Source organism: Bos indicus x Bos taurus, chromosome 9, assembly GCF_003369695.1.
Source record: "Bos indicus x Bos taurus breed Angus x Brahman F1 hybrid chromosome 9, Bos_hybrid_MaternalHap_v2.0, whole genome shotgun sequence".
Classification (NCBI taxonomy): domain Eukaryota; kingdom Metazoa; phylum Chordata; class Mammalia; order Artiodactyla; family Bovidae; genus Bos; species Bos indicus x Bos taurus.
Window position 1 is genome coordinate 65,539,752 of NC_040084.1, and position 18,608 is coordinate 65,558,359.

Sequence of the window (18,608 nt, forward strand, 5' to 3'; positions counted from 1 at the left end):
AATTGGAGGCTAATTACTTTACAATATTGTAGTGGTTTTGAAATACATTGAAATGAATCTGCCATGGGTGTACATGTGTTTCCCCATCCTGAATCCCTCTCCCACTTCCCTCCTCATCCCATCCCTCTGGGTCATCCCAAGTACACCAGTCCTGAGGACCCTGTCTCATGCATTGAACCTGGACTGGCGATTCGTTCCACATATGATAATATACATGTTTCAATGCCATTCTTCCAAATCATCCCACCCTCGCCCTCTCCCACAGAGTCCAAAAGACTGTTCTATACATCTGTGTCTCTTTTGCTATCTCGCATATAGGGTTAGTATTACCATCTTTCTAAATTCCATATATATGCGTTAGTATACTGTATTGGTGTTTTTCTTTCTGGCTTACTTCATTCTGTATAATAGGCTCCAGTTTCATCCACCTCATGAGAACTAATTCAAATGTATTCTTTCTAATGGCTGAGTAATATTCCATTGTGTATATGTACCACAGCTTTCTTATCCATTCGTCTGCTGATGGACATCTAGGTTGATTCCATGTCCTGGCTATTATAAACAGTGCTGGGATGAACAATGGGGTACATGTGTCTCTTTCAATTCTGGTTTCCTCAGTGTGTATGCCCAGCAGTGGGATTGCTGGGTCATATGGCAGTTCTATTTCCAGCTTTTTAAGGAATCTCCACACTGTTCTCCATAGTGGCTGTACTAGTTTGCATTCCCACCAACAGTGTAAGAGGGTTCCCTTTTCTCCATACCCTCTCCAGCATTTATTGCTTGTAGGCTTTTAGGTAGCAGCCATTCTGACTGGCCATTGACCTCACTGCAGTTTTGATCTGCATTTCTCTGACAATGAGTGATGCTGAGCAGCTTTTCATGTGTTTGTTAGCCATCTGTATGTCTTCTTTGGAGAAATGTCTGTTTGGTTCTTTGGCCTATTTTTTGATTGGGTCGTTTATTTTTCTGGAATTGAGCTGCAGGAGTTGCTTGTATATTTTTGAGATTAATTCTTTGTCAGTTGCTTCATTTGCTATTATTTTCTCCCATTCTGAAGGCTGTCTTTTCACCTTGCTTATAGTTTCCTTTGTTGTGCAAAAGCTTTTAAGTTTAACTAGGTCCCACTTGTTTATTTTTGTTTTTATTTCCAATATTCTGGGAGGTGGATCATAGAGGATCCTGCTGTGATTTATGTCGGAGAGTGTTTTGCCTATGTTTTCCTCTAGGAGTTTTATAGTTTTTGGTCTTACGTTTAGATCTTTAATCCATTTTGAGTTTATTTTTGTGTACGGTGTTCAAAAGTGTTCGTTTCATTCTTTTACAAGTGGTTGACCAGTTTTCCCAGCACCACTTGTTAAAGAGATTGTCTTTTCTCTGTTGTATATTCTGGCCTACTTTGTCAAAGATAAGGTGTCCATAGGTGCGTGGATTTATCTCTGGGCTTTCTATTTTGTTCCATTGATCTATATTCCTGTCTTTGTGCCAGTACCATACTGTCTTGATGACTGTGGCTTTGTAGTAGAGCCTGAAGTCAGGGAGGTTGATTCCTCCAGTTCCATTCTTCTTTCTCAAGATTGCTTTGGCTATTCGAGGTTTTTTGTATTTCCATACAAATTGTGAAATTATTTGTTCTAGCTCTGTGAAAAATACTGTTGGTAACTTGATAGGGATTGCATTGAATCTATAGATTGCTTTGGGTAGTATACTCATTTTCACCATATTGATTCTTCTGATCCATGAACATGGTGTATTTCTCCATCTATTAGTGTCCTCTTTGATTTCTTTCACCAGTGTTTTATAGTTTTCTATATATAGGTCTTTTGTTTCTTTAGGTAGATATATTCCTAAGTATTCTATTCATTTCATTGCAATGGTGACTGGAATTGTTTCCTTAATTTCTTTCTGTTTTCTCATTGTGAGTGTATAGGAATGCAAGGGATTTCTGTGTGTTAATTTTATATCCTGAAACTTTACTATATTCATTGATTAGCTCTAGTAATTTTCTGGTGGAGTCTTTAGGGTTTTCTATGTGGAGGATCATGTCACCTGAAAACAGTGAGAGTTTTACTTCTTCTTTTCCAATCTGTATTCCTTTTATTTCTTTTTCTTCTCTGATTGCTGTGGCCAAAACTTTCAAAACTATGTTGAATAGCAGTGGTGAAAGTGGGCACCCTTGTCTTGTTCCTGACTCTAGGGGAAATGCTTTCAATTTTTCACCACTGAGGATAAAGTTTGCTGTGGGTTTGTCATATATAGCTTTTATTATGTTGAGGTATGTTCCTTCTATTCCTGCTTTCTGTAGGGTTTTTTTTTTCTTTAATCATAAGTGGATGTTGATTTTGTCAAAGGCTTTCTCTGCATCTTGAGATAATCACATGGTTTTTATCTTTCAATTTGTTAATGTGGTGTATTATGTCGATTGATTTGCAGATATTGAAGAATCCTTGCATTCCTGGGATAAAGCCCACTTGGTCATGATGTATGATCTTTTTAATGTGTTGTTGGATTCTGTTTGCTAGAATTTTATTAAGGATTTTTACATCTATGTTCATCAGTGATATTGGCCTGCAGTTTTCTTTTTTTGTGGCATCTTTGTCTGGTTTTGGTATTAGGGTGATGGGGCTTCATAGAATGAGGTTGGAAGTTCACCTTCCTCTGCAATTTTCTGAAAGAGTTTGAGTAGGATAGGTGTTAGCTCTTTTCTAAATTTTTGGTAGAATTCAGCTGTGAAGCCATCTGGTCCTGGGCTTTTGTTTGTTGGAAGATTTCTGATTACAGTTTCAATTTCCGTGCTTGTGACAGGTCTGTTAAGATTTTCTATTTCTTCCTGGTTCAGTTTTGGAAAGTTGTATTTTTCTAAGAATTTGTCCATTTCTTCCAAGTTGTCCATTTTACCGGCACATCGCTGCTGACAGTAGTCTCTTACGATCCTTTGTATTTCTGTGTTGTCTGTTGTGATCTCTCCATTTTCATTTCTAATTTTGTTGATTTGATTATTCTCCCTTTGTTTCTTGAGTCTGGCTAATGATTTGTCAATTTTATTTATCTTCTCAAAGAACCAGCTTTTGGCTTTGTTGATATAATAAGCTTTAAAAGGTGATTATATTTTATGAATTAAATGTGTTTTTAAATATTTAAAGTATATTTCTTTTTGCCTTTAGAAACAATATTAGTCTTCCTCACTGTAAACATAGAAATCAGCAGCACTTTAACAACTTTTAAAGACAGCATAGTCGGATGAATTCAATTCCATGAGCACTGATTTGAAGCTTAATAGACAAAAAAGTCCTTGACTTCAAAGAGTTTAATTAATATAATTTATAGATGGGGAACACATGTATACTAATTAAATTAAAAAAAATAATAATAAAATAAAACTAGCTTGAACATCAGGAAGTTCAAAAAAAAAAAAAAAAGAACTTACTATGGTGTATATAGAAAAAGGAAGGTACAGAACCAGTGTAATGTAATCTCACAGTGCTTTAAAACGAGAAACCACATATATACAAATATATAGTAGAATATTATTCAGCCTTAAAAAAGGGAATCCTGATAGCTGTAACAATCTATGATAAACCTAGAGGGCATTATACTAAGTGAAGTAAATAAAACAGAGAAGACAAATACTGCATGGTATCACTTATATGTGCAAATTAAAAAAAAAAGTCAAACTCAAAGAAAGAGTAGCAAAACAGTGCCAGGTGTCAGGGGTGAGGGGGAGATAGGAAGAAGTTGACAAAAGAGTATGAAATTTCAGCTATAAGGTGAATAAGGTCTGAAGATTTCATGTATAACATGGTGACTGCAGTTGATGATACTGTCTTATATAACTGAAATTATACAAAAGGTAAACATGTGAGATGATGGATGTGTTAATTTGATTGTGTGAATCTTCACAATGTACACCTTTATTGAATCAACATGTTGTATACTTTAAATCTTTAAATAGATCACAATTTTGTTAATTATATCTCAATAAAGCTAAAGAAAAAAAAAACTACCATTCTCTGATGAGTCTTCTATTGTTAAACAGCTGTGTAAAATCCATTGTACATTTATATGTAATGATATACATAATTTAATATGCTTTGGGTCTTCTGCATTGCAAGCAGACGCTTTACCATCTGAGCTACCAGGGAAGTCCTTGTTAACATTAAATATTTATATATACACCTAAGAAAAACTTGTCTGGTCACGTATATTTCTATAAGCTACACGTCAGGAGTAGGGCAGGAGGGAAGAATGGAAGACAAGAATTTTTTTTCTAATGAGAGGAAATGAAAAGGGCACAGATGAAATGAATAAGGGAAAAGGAACAAGGGGTAGGAGGAACTGAAACCAGAGGGAAAAGGTATATTTAAAAATTAACATGTATGTTTATATAGAAAACATCATATCCCTGTTCTGCAACATGAAAATATACATGTGAACAATAAGACAAACTGCTGTCCCCTCATACATGCATATGTATATGTGTGTATATGTACATACATACATTACATTGGTAGCTGTCCCCCCATGGGTGTGTATGTATGTGTGTGTGTGTGTATATGTACATACATACATAATGTTGGTAGCTTACCAGAAAAATCTTCTTGAATCTCATGACTCAGGGCTGGAGAAAAAGAAAAAAAAATTCAGTTAAGATCCAACTTCAATTCCTACAGTCTACAAACACGGTATAAGATCATTTAAATGGTTCTTTCATGCACTATTTTTTTCAAATCTCTCAAACATATCCTAAGAAACCATAAGAAAAACTGAATGCAACCAAAATGTATATACTTTGAGAAAAAATATTTAAATATATTCTTTTAGTTGTTCCATTTCTCTCCTTATTAACTAAAGAGTAAATATTCAGTTGCCCACAAGTGGGTAACCCACACTGGTTTAAGGGTGGTCCCAGCCTGACAAATCCTACAAACCAAGAAAGGAGCAGGGCAGGGAGAGAGGCAGCACATGAAACACACAAGCTCCAGGGTGTGCACAAGTACATGTGGAGGGTAGGCCAGGTCTGGGTCTGGATAAATTTTTCTTTTCTTATTGTTCTCTAAGTTGGATAGTCATTTAGAAGAACTGTACAAAAAAGATCTTCACGACCCAAATAATCACGACGGTGTGATCACTCAACTAGAGCCAGAAATCCTGGAATGTGAAGTCAAGTGGGCCTTAGGAAGCATCACTACAAACAAAGCTAGAGGAGGTGATGGAATTCCAGTTGAGCTATTTCAAATCCTAAAAGATGATGCTGTGAAAGTGCTGCACTCAATATGCCAGCAAATTTGGAAAACTCAGCAGTGGCCACAGCACTAGAAAAGGTCAGTTTTCATTCCAATCCCAAAGAAAGGCAATGCCAAAGAATGCTCAAACTACCACACAATTGCACTCATCTCACATGCTAGTAAAGTAATGTTCAAAATTCTCTAAGCCAGGCTTCAGCAATATGTGAACTGTGAACTTCCAGATGTTCAAGCTGGTTTTAGAAAAGGCAAAGGAACCAGAGATCAAATTGCCAATATCCACTGGATCATTGAAAAAGCAAGAGTTTCAGAAAAACATCTATTTCTGTTTTACTGACTATGCCAAAGCCTGTGACCGTGTGGATCACAATAAACTGTGGAAAATTCTTCAAGAGATGTGACTACCAGACCAACTGACTTGCCTCTTGAGAAACCTGCATGCAGGTCAGAAAGCAACAGTTAGAACTGGACATGGAACAACAGACTGGTTCCAAATAGGAAAAGGAGTACGTCAAGGCTGTATATTGTCACTCTGCTTATTTAACTTCTATGCAGAATACATTATGAGAAACACTGGGCTAGATGAAGCACAAGCTGGAATCAAGATTGCTGGGAGAAATATCAATAACCTCAGATATATGCAGATGACACCACCCTTATAGCAGAAGTGAAGAAAAACTAAAAAGCCTCTTGATGAAAGTAAAGAGGAGAGTGAAAAAGTTGGCCTAAAGCTCAACATTCAGAAAACTAAGATCATGGCATCCAGTCCCATCACTTCATGGGAAATAGATGGGGAGACAGTGGCTGACTTTATTTTTTGAGGCTCCAAAATCACTGCAGATGGTGACTGCAGCCATGAAATTAAAAGATGTTTACTGCTTGGAAGGAAAGTTATGACCAATCTAGACAGCATATTAAAAAGCAGAGACATTATTTTGTCAACAAAGGTCTGTCTACCAGTCAAGGCTATGGTTTTTCCAGTAGTCATGAATGGATGTGAGAGCTGGACGATAAAGAAAGCTGAGCACCAAAGATTTGATGCTTTTGAACTGTGGTGTTGGAGAAGACTCTTGAGGGTCCCTTGGACTGCAAGGAGATTCAACCAGTCCATCCTAAAAGAGATCAGTCCTGGGTGTTCATTGGAAGGACTGATGTTGAAGCTGCTCCAATACTTTGGCTACCTGATGCCAAGAGCTGACTCATTTGAAAAGAGCCTGATGCTGGGTAAGATTGAGGGCAGGAGGAGAAGGGGAAGACAGAGGAAGAGATGTTTGGGTGGCATCGCTGACTCAGCAGACATGAGTTTGGGTAAACTCCGGGAGTTGGTGATGGACAGGAAGGCCTGGCGTACTGTGGTTCATGCGGTCGCAAGAGTCAGACATGACTGAGTGACTGAACTGAACTGAACTGTGTGTCACACACTTTGCAGATGCTGTGGGTACCACAGTTAGGGAAAGGGAAAAATCTGTGCCTTTCCAGAACTTACATCCCAGAAGGGGGAGATGAAGTATTTTTACAAACATCTGTTCTAAAGTTCTCTACGTTAATATGGTTCTGTGAAACTTACCATTTTGATTCTGATTTAATATTAGCAACCAGGAGTTTCACATTTTTGACCGTGGAGCTTTCGTTTTCTCATATATGTGCTAGCTACAGTTAGCTATGATGTGAACAGCACTAGCCATAAAATATTTGAAACATAATAAATGCTGACACAAAAGTCTTTGTTAAAAAAAAAAAAACATGACGGAGCTAATGAATAATATATATTTTTTTAGACATCTGAGTTTTTTGTTAAAACTCTCCCTAAGAGGCAATGTATATTAGATCTTATGCAGGTAAAAAATAAGATAGGATGTACTTCCAGAAGAAAGGTGTAAGAATTGAGGTTGATTAATCTAATGAATGGGGGAAAATAAGAAACAAAAAACATTTGTCAACTTCAATCAAATTTAGGAATAAATGTCCTTCATTAAGAAAACCATGAGCAGAATCCCAAGTCAGCTGAGATCTGGAGATTTTCAGTTTGTTTTACAAAAGTAAACAGAACATTCTTTACATAAGAATGCATGCTTAAGATACAGTTTTCTTCTTGTTGTTTTGGTTTGTTTCCTTTTTACTTTTTAACTGGAATATTACTTTCTTTGAAGGAGAAAAGGATGAAATCCTAGAGTCATTACAGGTGAGAAATGGATTAGGAATCTGCTACTAATACCTTTGATTCCAGATTTCAGTCCTGAGTTCTTTCTCCTGATATATCTGCAACCTCTCAAAACAGACAGAAGTGAATTATATGGTTGGGCTCTGGCTGTGAAGGGACAGGCACTGGAGGGTATAGTACAACCTTGTGGCCTAGGCTACTGTGATGTAGCCTCTGACTTCCCATGACAGAGCTGGCAGGAGATAGGCCAGGAAGAGTGCCTGGTGATGTCCACTCAGCAGGAGCACATGACAGGCAGGCCTCTGGAGATGTGTTTGCAGGTATTAAGTAATATGATCTTACAAAGCTGGGCCAGCAAGTATTTCATATGACTGATTTCAATCACATCTAATCAAACTGTTTAAACTTGGGAAAAGTGAGGTCATACTGCCATTTGCTAGCCCTTTCACTAGTCTAAAGAAATAATGGGGAAAAAACAAACAAACAAACAAAAAAACCCCAAACTGATCATAAAATGATAAACCAGGCTTCTCTGGTGCCTCAATGATGAAGACCTGCCAATGCAGGAGACACAGGTTTGATCCTAGCCCAGAAGTTCCAACACGCCATGGAGCAGCTGGGCCCGCGCACCACAACTATTGAGCCTGTGCTCTAGAGCCCGGGAGCCATAACTACGGAGCCCATGTGGCACAACTGCTAAAGCCCGCATGCCCTGGAATCCATGCTCCACAGCAAGAGAAGACACCACAAGAAGAAGCCTATGCACTGCAGCTAGAGAGCAGACCCCACTCGCCACAACTAAGAGAAAGTCCACAGAGGAACAAAGACCCAGCACAGCTAAAAATAAGTAAATAAATCTTTAAAATGACAAACCAAAATGACAGTAGCAGATAAAATATTATAGTTTATCAAGACTCTACAACCAGTTATGACTATACTGTAACAAAAGTTGTTTCCATGAATATAGAATAAGTTACTTACCAACATGTACAAGGTATGAATAATCCTTGATAACTGTCTCGGCTCTAAAGGAATCATCCCGATGATCAACTATTACTGAATCTAAGTTGATATCCTTAAACAGAAATAGAAAAGGAAAATAAACTTTTTTCTAAACTCTATCACTATACATTTAAGCTGATCAGTGGAAGTTCACATGGTAATTATTTACAGAGCCCACAAGCTAAACCCACATTACTCCTGTTTTTCGCTCTCTCATAGCACATTCTTCTCCTTCAAAGCATACATCATAATTTTAACTACATATGTGTCTATGCTTAATGTCTACCTTACGCACTCATCTGTAAACTCTAAGCATAAGGGACTGTCTTAACACAACTTCTTAAGCTCAGCTTATCAAAAAAAAATGTATCACTAACAACTTTTCAGATGTCTCTAGTTTCTACATAGCTTTGATGCAAGTTATTTTTCTGCCTTTCATTTACACAAGGAACACATCTTTCAACATAGTAGGCTCCCCCTTACCCTCAGTCATCCACCCTCTGTGCCTCACTGGTATCACCAATGGGAAGAGACGGATCCCAGGTTCCCTAGGCCCTGCCCTCTTGGTTCTAGACTGCTTGGTGAGGAGGGAGTAGGAAGTAGGACATGCAGTGCCTCTGGACATGCTGGCTCTTTCAGGCAGAGGCTGGACACTCCGGCGGGAACATCAAATCCTACTTCAGGAGGAGGAGGAACTCACTCACTCAGATACAGTTCTGCCATGGCAGAAGTAGCATGAATTCTCAGGAATCCTTGGCTGCCAGAATTTCTCTCTAAATCTCTATGGTTCCTCAAGTGTGGAGACCCTGCAGGCTGCTGGAGGATGTGCCTGGAGATGGTGTAAGTTGCCTGCTTATTCATCTGATTTTCCAGGTTGGACTGTAAGCCTGGTGAGGTCTCAGTCTCTATGAATCTGGCCCACCTGTACATTTCTGAATTCTACAGCAGTGTCCAGAATGAAGCAGTGTTCAATAAATAATGAATGAGTTAATTCCCTAATTTTAGTTTCCAGAGGACATCTAAAGCTGGTTAGCAGCTTAAGCATACTAAGACAGCAATCCTCTCTCCTGTCTCTTGAATTCCAATTCAAGTGCAGGAAATCAGTTCATATGGTGAAGTTAAACTGCGACTCTCACTGCTGTTCAGTTCAGTTCATTTGTTCACTCGTGTACGACTCTTTCCGACCTGATGGACCGCAGCATGCCAGGCTTCCCCGTCCCATTATCAATTCTCAGAACTTGCTCAAACTCATGTCCATTGAGTTGGTGATGCCATCCAACCATCTCTTCCTCTGTCATCCCCTTCTCCTCCTGCCTTCAATCTTTCCCAGCATCAGGGTCTTTTCCAATGAGTCAGTTCTTCGCATCAGGTGGCCAAAGTATTGGGATTTCAGCTTCAGCATCAGTCCTTCCAATGAATATTCAGGACTGATTTCCTTTAGAATTGACTGGTTTGATCTCCTTGCAGTCCAAGGGTACTCACTGCTGTTATCCATGCATAAAAACAAACAAAATCACAGAAGAGCATATAAAATAATGGGTTGGCTGAAAGTTTTCTTCAGGTTTTTGTACGATGTTATGGAAAAACTGGATCGAACTTCTTGGCCAACCCACTACTTTCTGTTTTTTTTTCCTGAGATGCTATGGCATGTTTGTTAAGAGCATATACTATGGAGCCAGCCTGTCTGGGATCAAAATGTTAGATCTCCCATTTACTGTGTGACTCTGCTAAACTACCTAATCTCTGTTTCCTCACCTGTAAAATAGGGATAATGAAATGATCTATCTTATAGAATTGCTGTAAGTTAATACAAGATGAGTGCTCAGAAATGTGCCTGCATGTAGCTTTTTATTTTTTTCTGATGTTAAAAACTTGTTTACCTTCTGTTTAGTATATATGACGATGGTGACTAAAGAGTCTGTTTGGAACCAGTCATAGCTGTAAAATATTCAAAAAAGAATGAATAATTATATGCATTAACATAAATTAACCATTAAAGATATAATTTTAAAATATATACAATCAAAAAAACATACAATATAACACAATAGATACATGATTTAAAACATTTATTTTGAAACCTACAGTAAGAAATACATTTTTTGAGGGAAACTTTTTCACTAAATAATCAGACTCGCAATTATTTCTTAATTTAAAATGCCTATACTTCCATGTTCATGCCCCAACCATTAATGCCAAAGCAGCTGAGGTTAACCAATTCTTTGAAGACCTACAAGACCTTCTAGAATTAACACCAAAAACAGATGTCCTTTTCATCATAGGAGACTAGAATGCAAAAGTAGGAAGTCAAGAGATATCTGGAGTAACAGGCAAGTTTGGCCTTGAAGTACAAAATGAAGCAGGGCAAAGGCTAACAGAGTTTTGTCAAGAGAACACATTGGTCATAGCAAACACCCTCTTCCAATGACACAAGAGATGACTCCACACATAGACATCACCAGATGATCAATACTGAAATCAGGTTGATTATAATCTTTGCAGCCAAAGATAGAGAAGCTCTATACAGTCAGCAGAAATAAGACCTGGAGCTGACTGTGGCTCATGAGCTCTTCACTGCGAAATTCAGGCTTAAATTGAAGAAAGTAGGGACACTTTCCTAGTGTCCCTAGGAACATTAGGCCAAACACTAGGCCATTCAGATATGACCTAAATCAAAACCCTCATGATTTTACAGTGGAAATGACAAACAGATTCAAGGGATCAGATCTGGTACACAGACTGCCTGAAAAACTATGGACAGAGGTTTGTAACATTGTACAGCAGGTGTTGATCAAAATTACCCCAAAGAAAAAGAAAGGCAAGAAGGCAAACTGGTTGTCTAAGGAGGTTTTACAAAGAGCTGATGAAAGAAGAGAAGCCAAAGGCAAAGGAAAAAGGAAAGATATACCCATCTGAATGCAGAGTTCCAGAGAATAGTAAGGAGAGAAAAGAAAGACTTCTTACGTGAACAATGCAAAGAAAAGAGGTAAACAATAGAATGGAAAAGAACAGAAATCCCTTCATGAAAATTGGAGATATCAAGGGAAAATTTCATTCAAGAATGGGCACGATGAAACGACAGAAATGGCAAGGACCTAAGAGAAACAGAAGAGATTAAGAAGAGGTGGTAATAAAACACAGAAGGACTATACAAACAATATTGCAGTGACCCAAATAACGACAATGGTGTGGTCACTCACCTAGAGCCACACACCCTGGAGTGTGAAGTCAAGAGGGCCTTAGGAAGCATTACACCAACAAAGCTAGTAGAGGTGATGGAATTCGAGCTGAGCTATTTCAAATCCTAAAAGATGATGCTGTTAAAGTCAGCTCAATACATCAGCAAATTTGGAATACTCAGCAGTGGCCACAGGACTGGAAAAGGTCAGTTTTCATTCCAAGACCAAAGAATGTTCAAACAACCATAAAAGTGCACTCATTTCACATGCTAGCAAGGTAATACTCAAGATCCTTCAAGCTAGGCTTTAGCAGTATGTGAATCAAGAAATTTCCGATGTACAAGCTGACTTTTCTAAGCAACAAGCTTAGAAAAGGCAGAAGAATCAGAGATCAAAATTGCCAACATCCACTAGAGAAAGCAAGAGAATACCAGAAAAGCATCTACTTCTTGTCATTGACTATGTTAAAGCCTTTGACTGTGTGATCACAACATACTGGAAAATTCTTAAAGAGATGGGAATACTAGACTAACTTACCTGTCTCCTGAGAAATCTGTATGCAGGTCAAGAAGTCAAGAAGCAATAGTTAGAACTGGACATGGCAAATAGACTGGTTCAAAAATTGGGAAAGGAGTATGTCAAGTCTGTATACTGTCACCCTGCTTATTTAACTTATATGCAGAATACCATGCAAAATGCCAGGTTGGATGAATCACAAACTGGAATCAAGATTGCTGGCAGTAATATCAATAACCTCAGACATGCAGATGATACTACTAATGGCAGAAATCGAAGAGGAACTAAAGAGCCTCTTGATGAGGGTAAAAAAGGAGAGTGAAAAAAGCTGGCTTAAAATTCAACATTAACAAAATGAAGATTGTGGCATCTGGTCCCATCACTTCATGGCAAATAGAAGGGGAAAAAATGGAAGATTTTATTTTCTTGGTCTCCAAAATCACTACAGATAATGACTGCAACCATGAAATTAAAAGACATTTGTTCCTTGGAAGGAAAGCTATCATAAACCTATACAGCATATTACAAAGCAGAGACATCACTTTGCTGACAAAGGTCTGTATAATCAAAGCTATGGTTTTTCCAATAGTCATGTACAGATGTGAGAGCTGGACAATAAAAATGGCTGAACGCCAAAGAATTGATGCTTTTGAACTGTGGTGCTGGAGAAGACATTTGAGAGTCCGTTGGACTGCAAGGAGATCAAACAAGTCAATCCTAAAGGAAATCATGAGTATTCAATAGAAGGACTGATGCTGAAGCTCCAATACTTTGGCCACCTGATAGGAAGAGTCGACTCCTTGGAAAAGACCCTGATGCTGGGAAAGATTGAGGGCATGAGGAGAAGGGCAACAGAGGATAAGATGGATGGATGGCATCACTGACTCAATGACCAGGAGTTTGAGCAAACTCCAGGAGATGGTGAAGGACAGGGAAGAATGGCTTGCTGTACTCCATGGGGCTGCAAGGAGTCAGATACAACTTAGTAACTGAACAACAATACTTCATGTATACCAGCAAATACATGGACATATACTACAGGTATACCAACTTGGATAAAGACAAACCACCTCCTTGACAAGACACTTTTTATAAAGGTTACACATCTAAAATGCCTTGTATCAGAGCAATAACACAACATATTTTCTGAAGGAAAATGACAAAATCTACATGCTTATTACCTTGACTCTTTCCTGTCACAAATATATTACCGACGAAATTAACTCACCAAGGATGTTTAACAGTCAACAGCAAAAATTTAAGGAAAAGCTACATCATCTGTTTTGTAAAACTTCTGATCAAATTGATTTTGTTCTTATTACCTGTATACAGGCCCCCAGTGTGAATCTTACAAGAGATACCCCGAGGCCCTTAACTTAAAATTGTATATGAAATAACTTAACAGATATAACAAGTATAGCAGGATGCTACTGTTACAGATTCACCTTGTGGGGAAAGGTGGTAAGAGAAAAATGACAAATAACACACATAACCCTAGGGCATGTGAAATATCATTAACAAAATTATACATGGATTGTTTAATTTACTAAGACAGTGCAATACATTTCCAAGAATTTTCATTAAAAAACTGATAAAACAAACTAGACATGCAAAATAATGCTGTTGTTGTTTAGTTGCTAAGTTGTGTCTGACTCTTCTGCAACCCCATGGACTGTAGCCTGCCAGGCTCCTCCTCTGTGCATGGGATTTCCCAGGCAAGAATACTGGAGTGAGTTGCCATTTCCTTCTCTAGAGGATCTTCCCTACACAGGGGATGAACCTCCATCTCCTGCATTAGCAGAAGGATTCTTGACCACTGAGCCACTAGGGAAGCATATTACAGTTGAATAAATTATGGATACTTGATCAATTTCCATCATACAATGGAATACAGACCAGAAAATGCCTTTGCAGAATATTTCATGACATACAAAGTTGATCACATAATATACTGTAATACCGATACTGTCAGAATAATACGGAAATAGGTACTACATGAATCAAAGTGGACAGAATAAACCAAATATTAAGAGTATATATTTAGGGTTGATGGGACTGACTTTTATCACTTTCTTTTGTATTTCCCTGTGTTTCTAAGTTTGCTACCATGAATATATATGTGATAATCAGAAAAAAATTGTTTTAAATAGTTCTTTTTTAAGTTGTGGTGTTTAAAATGGGTTAAACTTCAGTTATGCTAAAAATTCATATTTAGGGAACAGCTCATTTTTCAACAATGCCTGATAAATGAGGCAGTGCAGTTCTTGTATCAAAAAAGCATGATTAATATAATAAGCAATAAATCAAACTTAGAGCCATTTTTTTTAATGTGCATATTTTGGTGTAGAACTGATTAAGCTTTAAAGAAAGTAAAATTAGAAAGCATACCTTGGAGAACTAGGACCTTCTTTGGCAAGTGTATCTGTCACTTGGCTCTGAGGAAGCATGCCTTCACAAAGAAAAATAAACAAAATAGCTACAGTTCATCTATGTTGCATTTTTCTTTTTTTCACCCCATCTCTCCAGTAAACTTCTTATTGAAATATTATAAAAGGAGACAAGTCATAAATATACTACTCAATGAATTTCCATCTGTAAAACATACCCTTGTAACCATCACCCTCCCTGTGCCCTTCCATTCACCACCTCTCCCCCAAGATAATCACTATTCTGACTTTTAACATCATGATTAGTTTTTGCCTGCATTTGGCCTTTATGAAAAAGTGGAATCATAAAACATGCTTTCTTTTAGTCTGGGTTTTGGGGACAGTTCCATAGACATTACAGTTAATGTCAAATTAGCATGATTAATAGTAAGCAATGAGTCAGGTCTGGAGTTTTCTGAGATGTTATCCATGCTGCTGAATGCATTAGTAGTTTGTTCTGTTTTACTACTGAGTATTATTATACTCTCTCAATATACCATATACCATATATTAGAATCTATTCATTCTACTGCTGATGGATATTTGGGCAGTTTTTGGTGATTATGTATAGTGCTGTTATTAATATTCTTGGTACATGTACACACTCATTCTTAAAGAACATCCATCTACATATCTGGTAGGTATACAGGACATGAGTATGTTCAGCTTTAGTAAATACTGCTAAACAGTTTTCCAAAAAGGTCATATCAACTTACAATTTTTACCATAAGGGTATGGATGCCTGGTTGCTCCAATACCTTGCTGACACGTGGTATTCTGTCTTTTTCATTTTAGATTTTCTTGTGGGTGTGTCTCAACATCACATTTTAAATGCCCACCAAGGCTCTGGTTTTTGAATTGTTTTTGAAAACTCTGAGAACAGGGAAGAGCTTCAGAGATTCTGTAAACATGAACTATTTTTCTTCTACAATAGGAGTGTACTCTTTGTGCAGGAAAAAAAAAATTAGGCTTTGGCGAGTCTTAGAATTCTCAATTAGAAGGCATGGTAATTATACAAAGTCAGTGTTGGGAGGCACCTAGGAGACACGGTAGTTTAGAGGTTTTCAAGATTCTTCTTATCCAGAGAACCTTCTGTTAAAACACGAGAGAATTGATGGACTTATGTCAATTTGAAGAGACTGGGTCTCTAGAGGAATGCTGGCTTCAGTGTTTTAAATGACGTTTAAATGATGACACAGAAAGCAGGCAGATGACATCTGTAAATATGCAGACTTAACCATATACACTTATATAAGTCAAATATTTGAGGCATACATATTCATATAAAAGAGGTAACTGTGCTGGCCAGACCACTGGACAATGTAATATCACATTTTTAAGGCCACTGTTAACTGACATGTTAAGTGCCATGCACCCAAAGGAAAGCAATGTGGTGGGAAAGAAAATAGCCAATCAGTAATTAGCCTTTAAGGAAAGGCTGTTTGCCTAGTATCATGTAAGAGTAAAGTATCAGCTGAAACCCAAGAACAGCCCTTCTTTTAATGCGGTGACCCTGCTAGACAAACAACTTCAGGTGGCACATCACACACTGCATGTATTAGTCTATAAGAAGACTGTTTCCTCTACTTGAAAATGAAGAGGTAATTCATCTGGCAATCTAGCTTGTTAGCTGAATTTCTACAACTTTCTTGTCCAAAACAGAAAGGAAAAAAATACATTTTAAAACATATATTAGTATTACAGTTCAGTCAGAGTAGCCCCAGGCAGTTTTGAAAGTCTCACACCAAAGTTTTTGAGGAGGTTAGGGGTAGTGTCAGTCATGATTCCAAATCATAGTGAACGGCTGAGGAGAGCTGCCGAGCCCAGAGAAGAGGGGATTAACAGGCTACTCAGTATCTGCATAGACACTGGAGGAGAGCCCTGTGCCTGAGGGAGAGGTGCCCTCAGCCTGGCATCGGAGGGGGGAACTCCAAGTCAACGCAAGTATAGTTAAGTCCCCTACATAAGAACCTTCAAGTCTCGAACTTTCAAAGAGGCAAACGTGCATTCACGTGTCCAATCATGTAGGTCAGTTCATGTGTATAGTGTACACTGTCACATGCATGCATCCTCTACACGTGGTTGTGCTTTTGTGTGCTTTACTGTACAGTTCTGTATAGAGTGCATGTGTGCTAAGTTGCTTCAGTTGTGTCTGACTCTCTGAGACCCCATGGACTATAGCTTTCCAGCCTCCTCTGTCCATGAGATTCTCCAGGCAAGAATATAGGAGTGAGTTGCCATGCCTTCCTCCAAGGGATCTTCCCCACCAAGGGATTGAACCTGTATCTCCTTTGCCTTCTGCATTGGCAGCTGGGTTCTTTACTACTAGTGCCACCTGGGAAGCCGAGTACAGAGTATACTAGCACAGTATCTTTATTTTAAGCCCAGGATACTTGGAAGCAAGTGCAAAAGCAGCCGTGATGCAGCTGGTATTGCTGTACTTTTCAAAGTACTATAAGACTAAAAATGTTTTCTTTATTTTTTTTTTAATTTATTATTTGTGTGAAAAGTATTATAAACCTGTCATACACTATTATATAGCCTATTGTGTTAGTTGAGTACCTAGGCTAACTTTGTTGGACTTATGAACAAATTGGACTTATGAAGACACTCTCGGAACAGAACTCATTCATATATAGGGGACTTACTGTATTCAAGTTGAGGACAGATGAACACAAGTTCAGAGATGCCATAGAAAGGACTATAGAAAGAGTCATGGCTTCAATAAGGGATCTACAGAGTCCTGTCAAATCCTCTAAGCTTAGCAAGTAAACACATCTTTTGCATAAAGATATCTAAATATCCCAAATAATTCTGTAAGGCATTTTGTATACAGTCATGTAAATATGATTCAGTTTTTTACTATAAATGTATACGACTTACCATTTAAGACTTTCTTTTCCTCATGATAGTCTGTACAACAGTTTAGGAAAATAAAAAAGTTAGGTTAAGAAAAGTGTAACATCAGAGCAGATCAGTTTATATTATTGACATAAGGATAACAGCCCTCTTCTAAAAGGGCTTTCTTTAACAAAAGCCCTGAGGAGAGAAATAAGGCTGATAAACAGATGGCCTATCTTTTAAGTAAGTCATTTCATCTCTGAAGACTGCCAAGTCATTTCTGCAGATGTTTGTCTCAGAATTCACTGGGCTTTCCCCTCCTTTTCTGGATTTTTCTCCCCTAATATCTTGGTGAATTTCTTTAGAAAGCACATAAAGACCCAAGTTTTCTCCAGGTTGTCATTATCTAAATTAGTCAAAACTATCCAAAATTTATTAGATTACACTTTATATCAGAAACATACATATTAACCCAAAGAAAGACACCTTACTACCTTACTCTCTTAACTAGGTGAGCACTTAAAATGATTATTCAAATTTAAATGGCCAAGTGCTGAAATACAGTAAGATTTTTACTTGTTTATCAGTACAATCAATCATTCGGGTTACAAGCCAGAAAAAGTTTAATGGGTATTTTCAGGATGGCAACCGGCTCACAAGTCTATATTATACCTTGATCACCACAAGTTTTATAACCATATGTCAAAACAAAACCATCAGCAAGTTGCCAGAGTTCTCTTAAAAAAAAGAACGCCAAGCTAACACAAAATATTCAAGAAGTAAACTGAATTGATAGACATTACTTGTTAACATGACATCACCTTGTTTTGTAGAAAAAGAAACCAAAATATGTACATCCAAGCTTTCAAATTCTTTTATATTTTAATTTTCAATCAACCAGAGACCTCATAAAATTACTACCACTTGTCACTCACATCATAAAATAACTATGATTAAGGAGGTCAGATAACCATTCTTTTATTTTCCCCATTTTACTGAAATAAGTTCAGAACTGAAAGGGATCTTAACAACACACACCAAATTATCATCCATTCCTCTCACTGAAGGTTGAAAATAGAGGTCAGGACTTGAATGAAACCCACGGCTCTTCAGCAGTAAAGCTGAGGTTAAACTTTATATCCCCTGAACTGAACACCATTTTTCTTAATATGCCATTGAGAGAGTTAGTACTTTCTCAAAAGACACAAGGCCTAAAGACCATTTAAATTATGTCTCAAAATGG

The 18,608-nt window shown here is 37.7% G+C and overlaps 1 protein-coding gene across 3 annotated transcripts in view; it reads right to left on the reverse strand.

Moving 5' to 3' along the window:
- Positions 1 to 18,608, reverse strand: part of LOC113898403 (cytochrome b5 reductase 4) — a 115,197-nt gene that overhangs the window by 37,627 nt on the left and 58,962 nt on the right. For 2 of the 3 annotated variants that reach the window (XM_027551477.1, XM_027551474.1), the window contains exons 5-9: positions 17,408 to 17,437; positions 14,487 to 14,547; positions 10,284 to 10,341; positions 8,383 to 8,476; positions 4,583 to 4,615 (exon numbers count right to left, since the gene is read on the reverse strand). In XM_027551477.1, coding sequence (XP_027407278.1) covers positions 4,583 to 4,615; positions 8,383 to 8,476; positions 10,284 to 10,341; positions 14,487 to 14,547; positions 17,408 to 17,437 — 276 coding nt within the window. The remainder of the gene's footprint in view (positions 1 to 4,582; positions 4,616 to 8,382; positions 8,477 to 10,283; positions 10,342 to 14,486; positions 14,548 to 17,407; positions 17,438 to 18,608) is intronic. The other variant, XM_027551475.1, reaches the window with a different exon arrangement.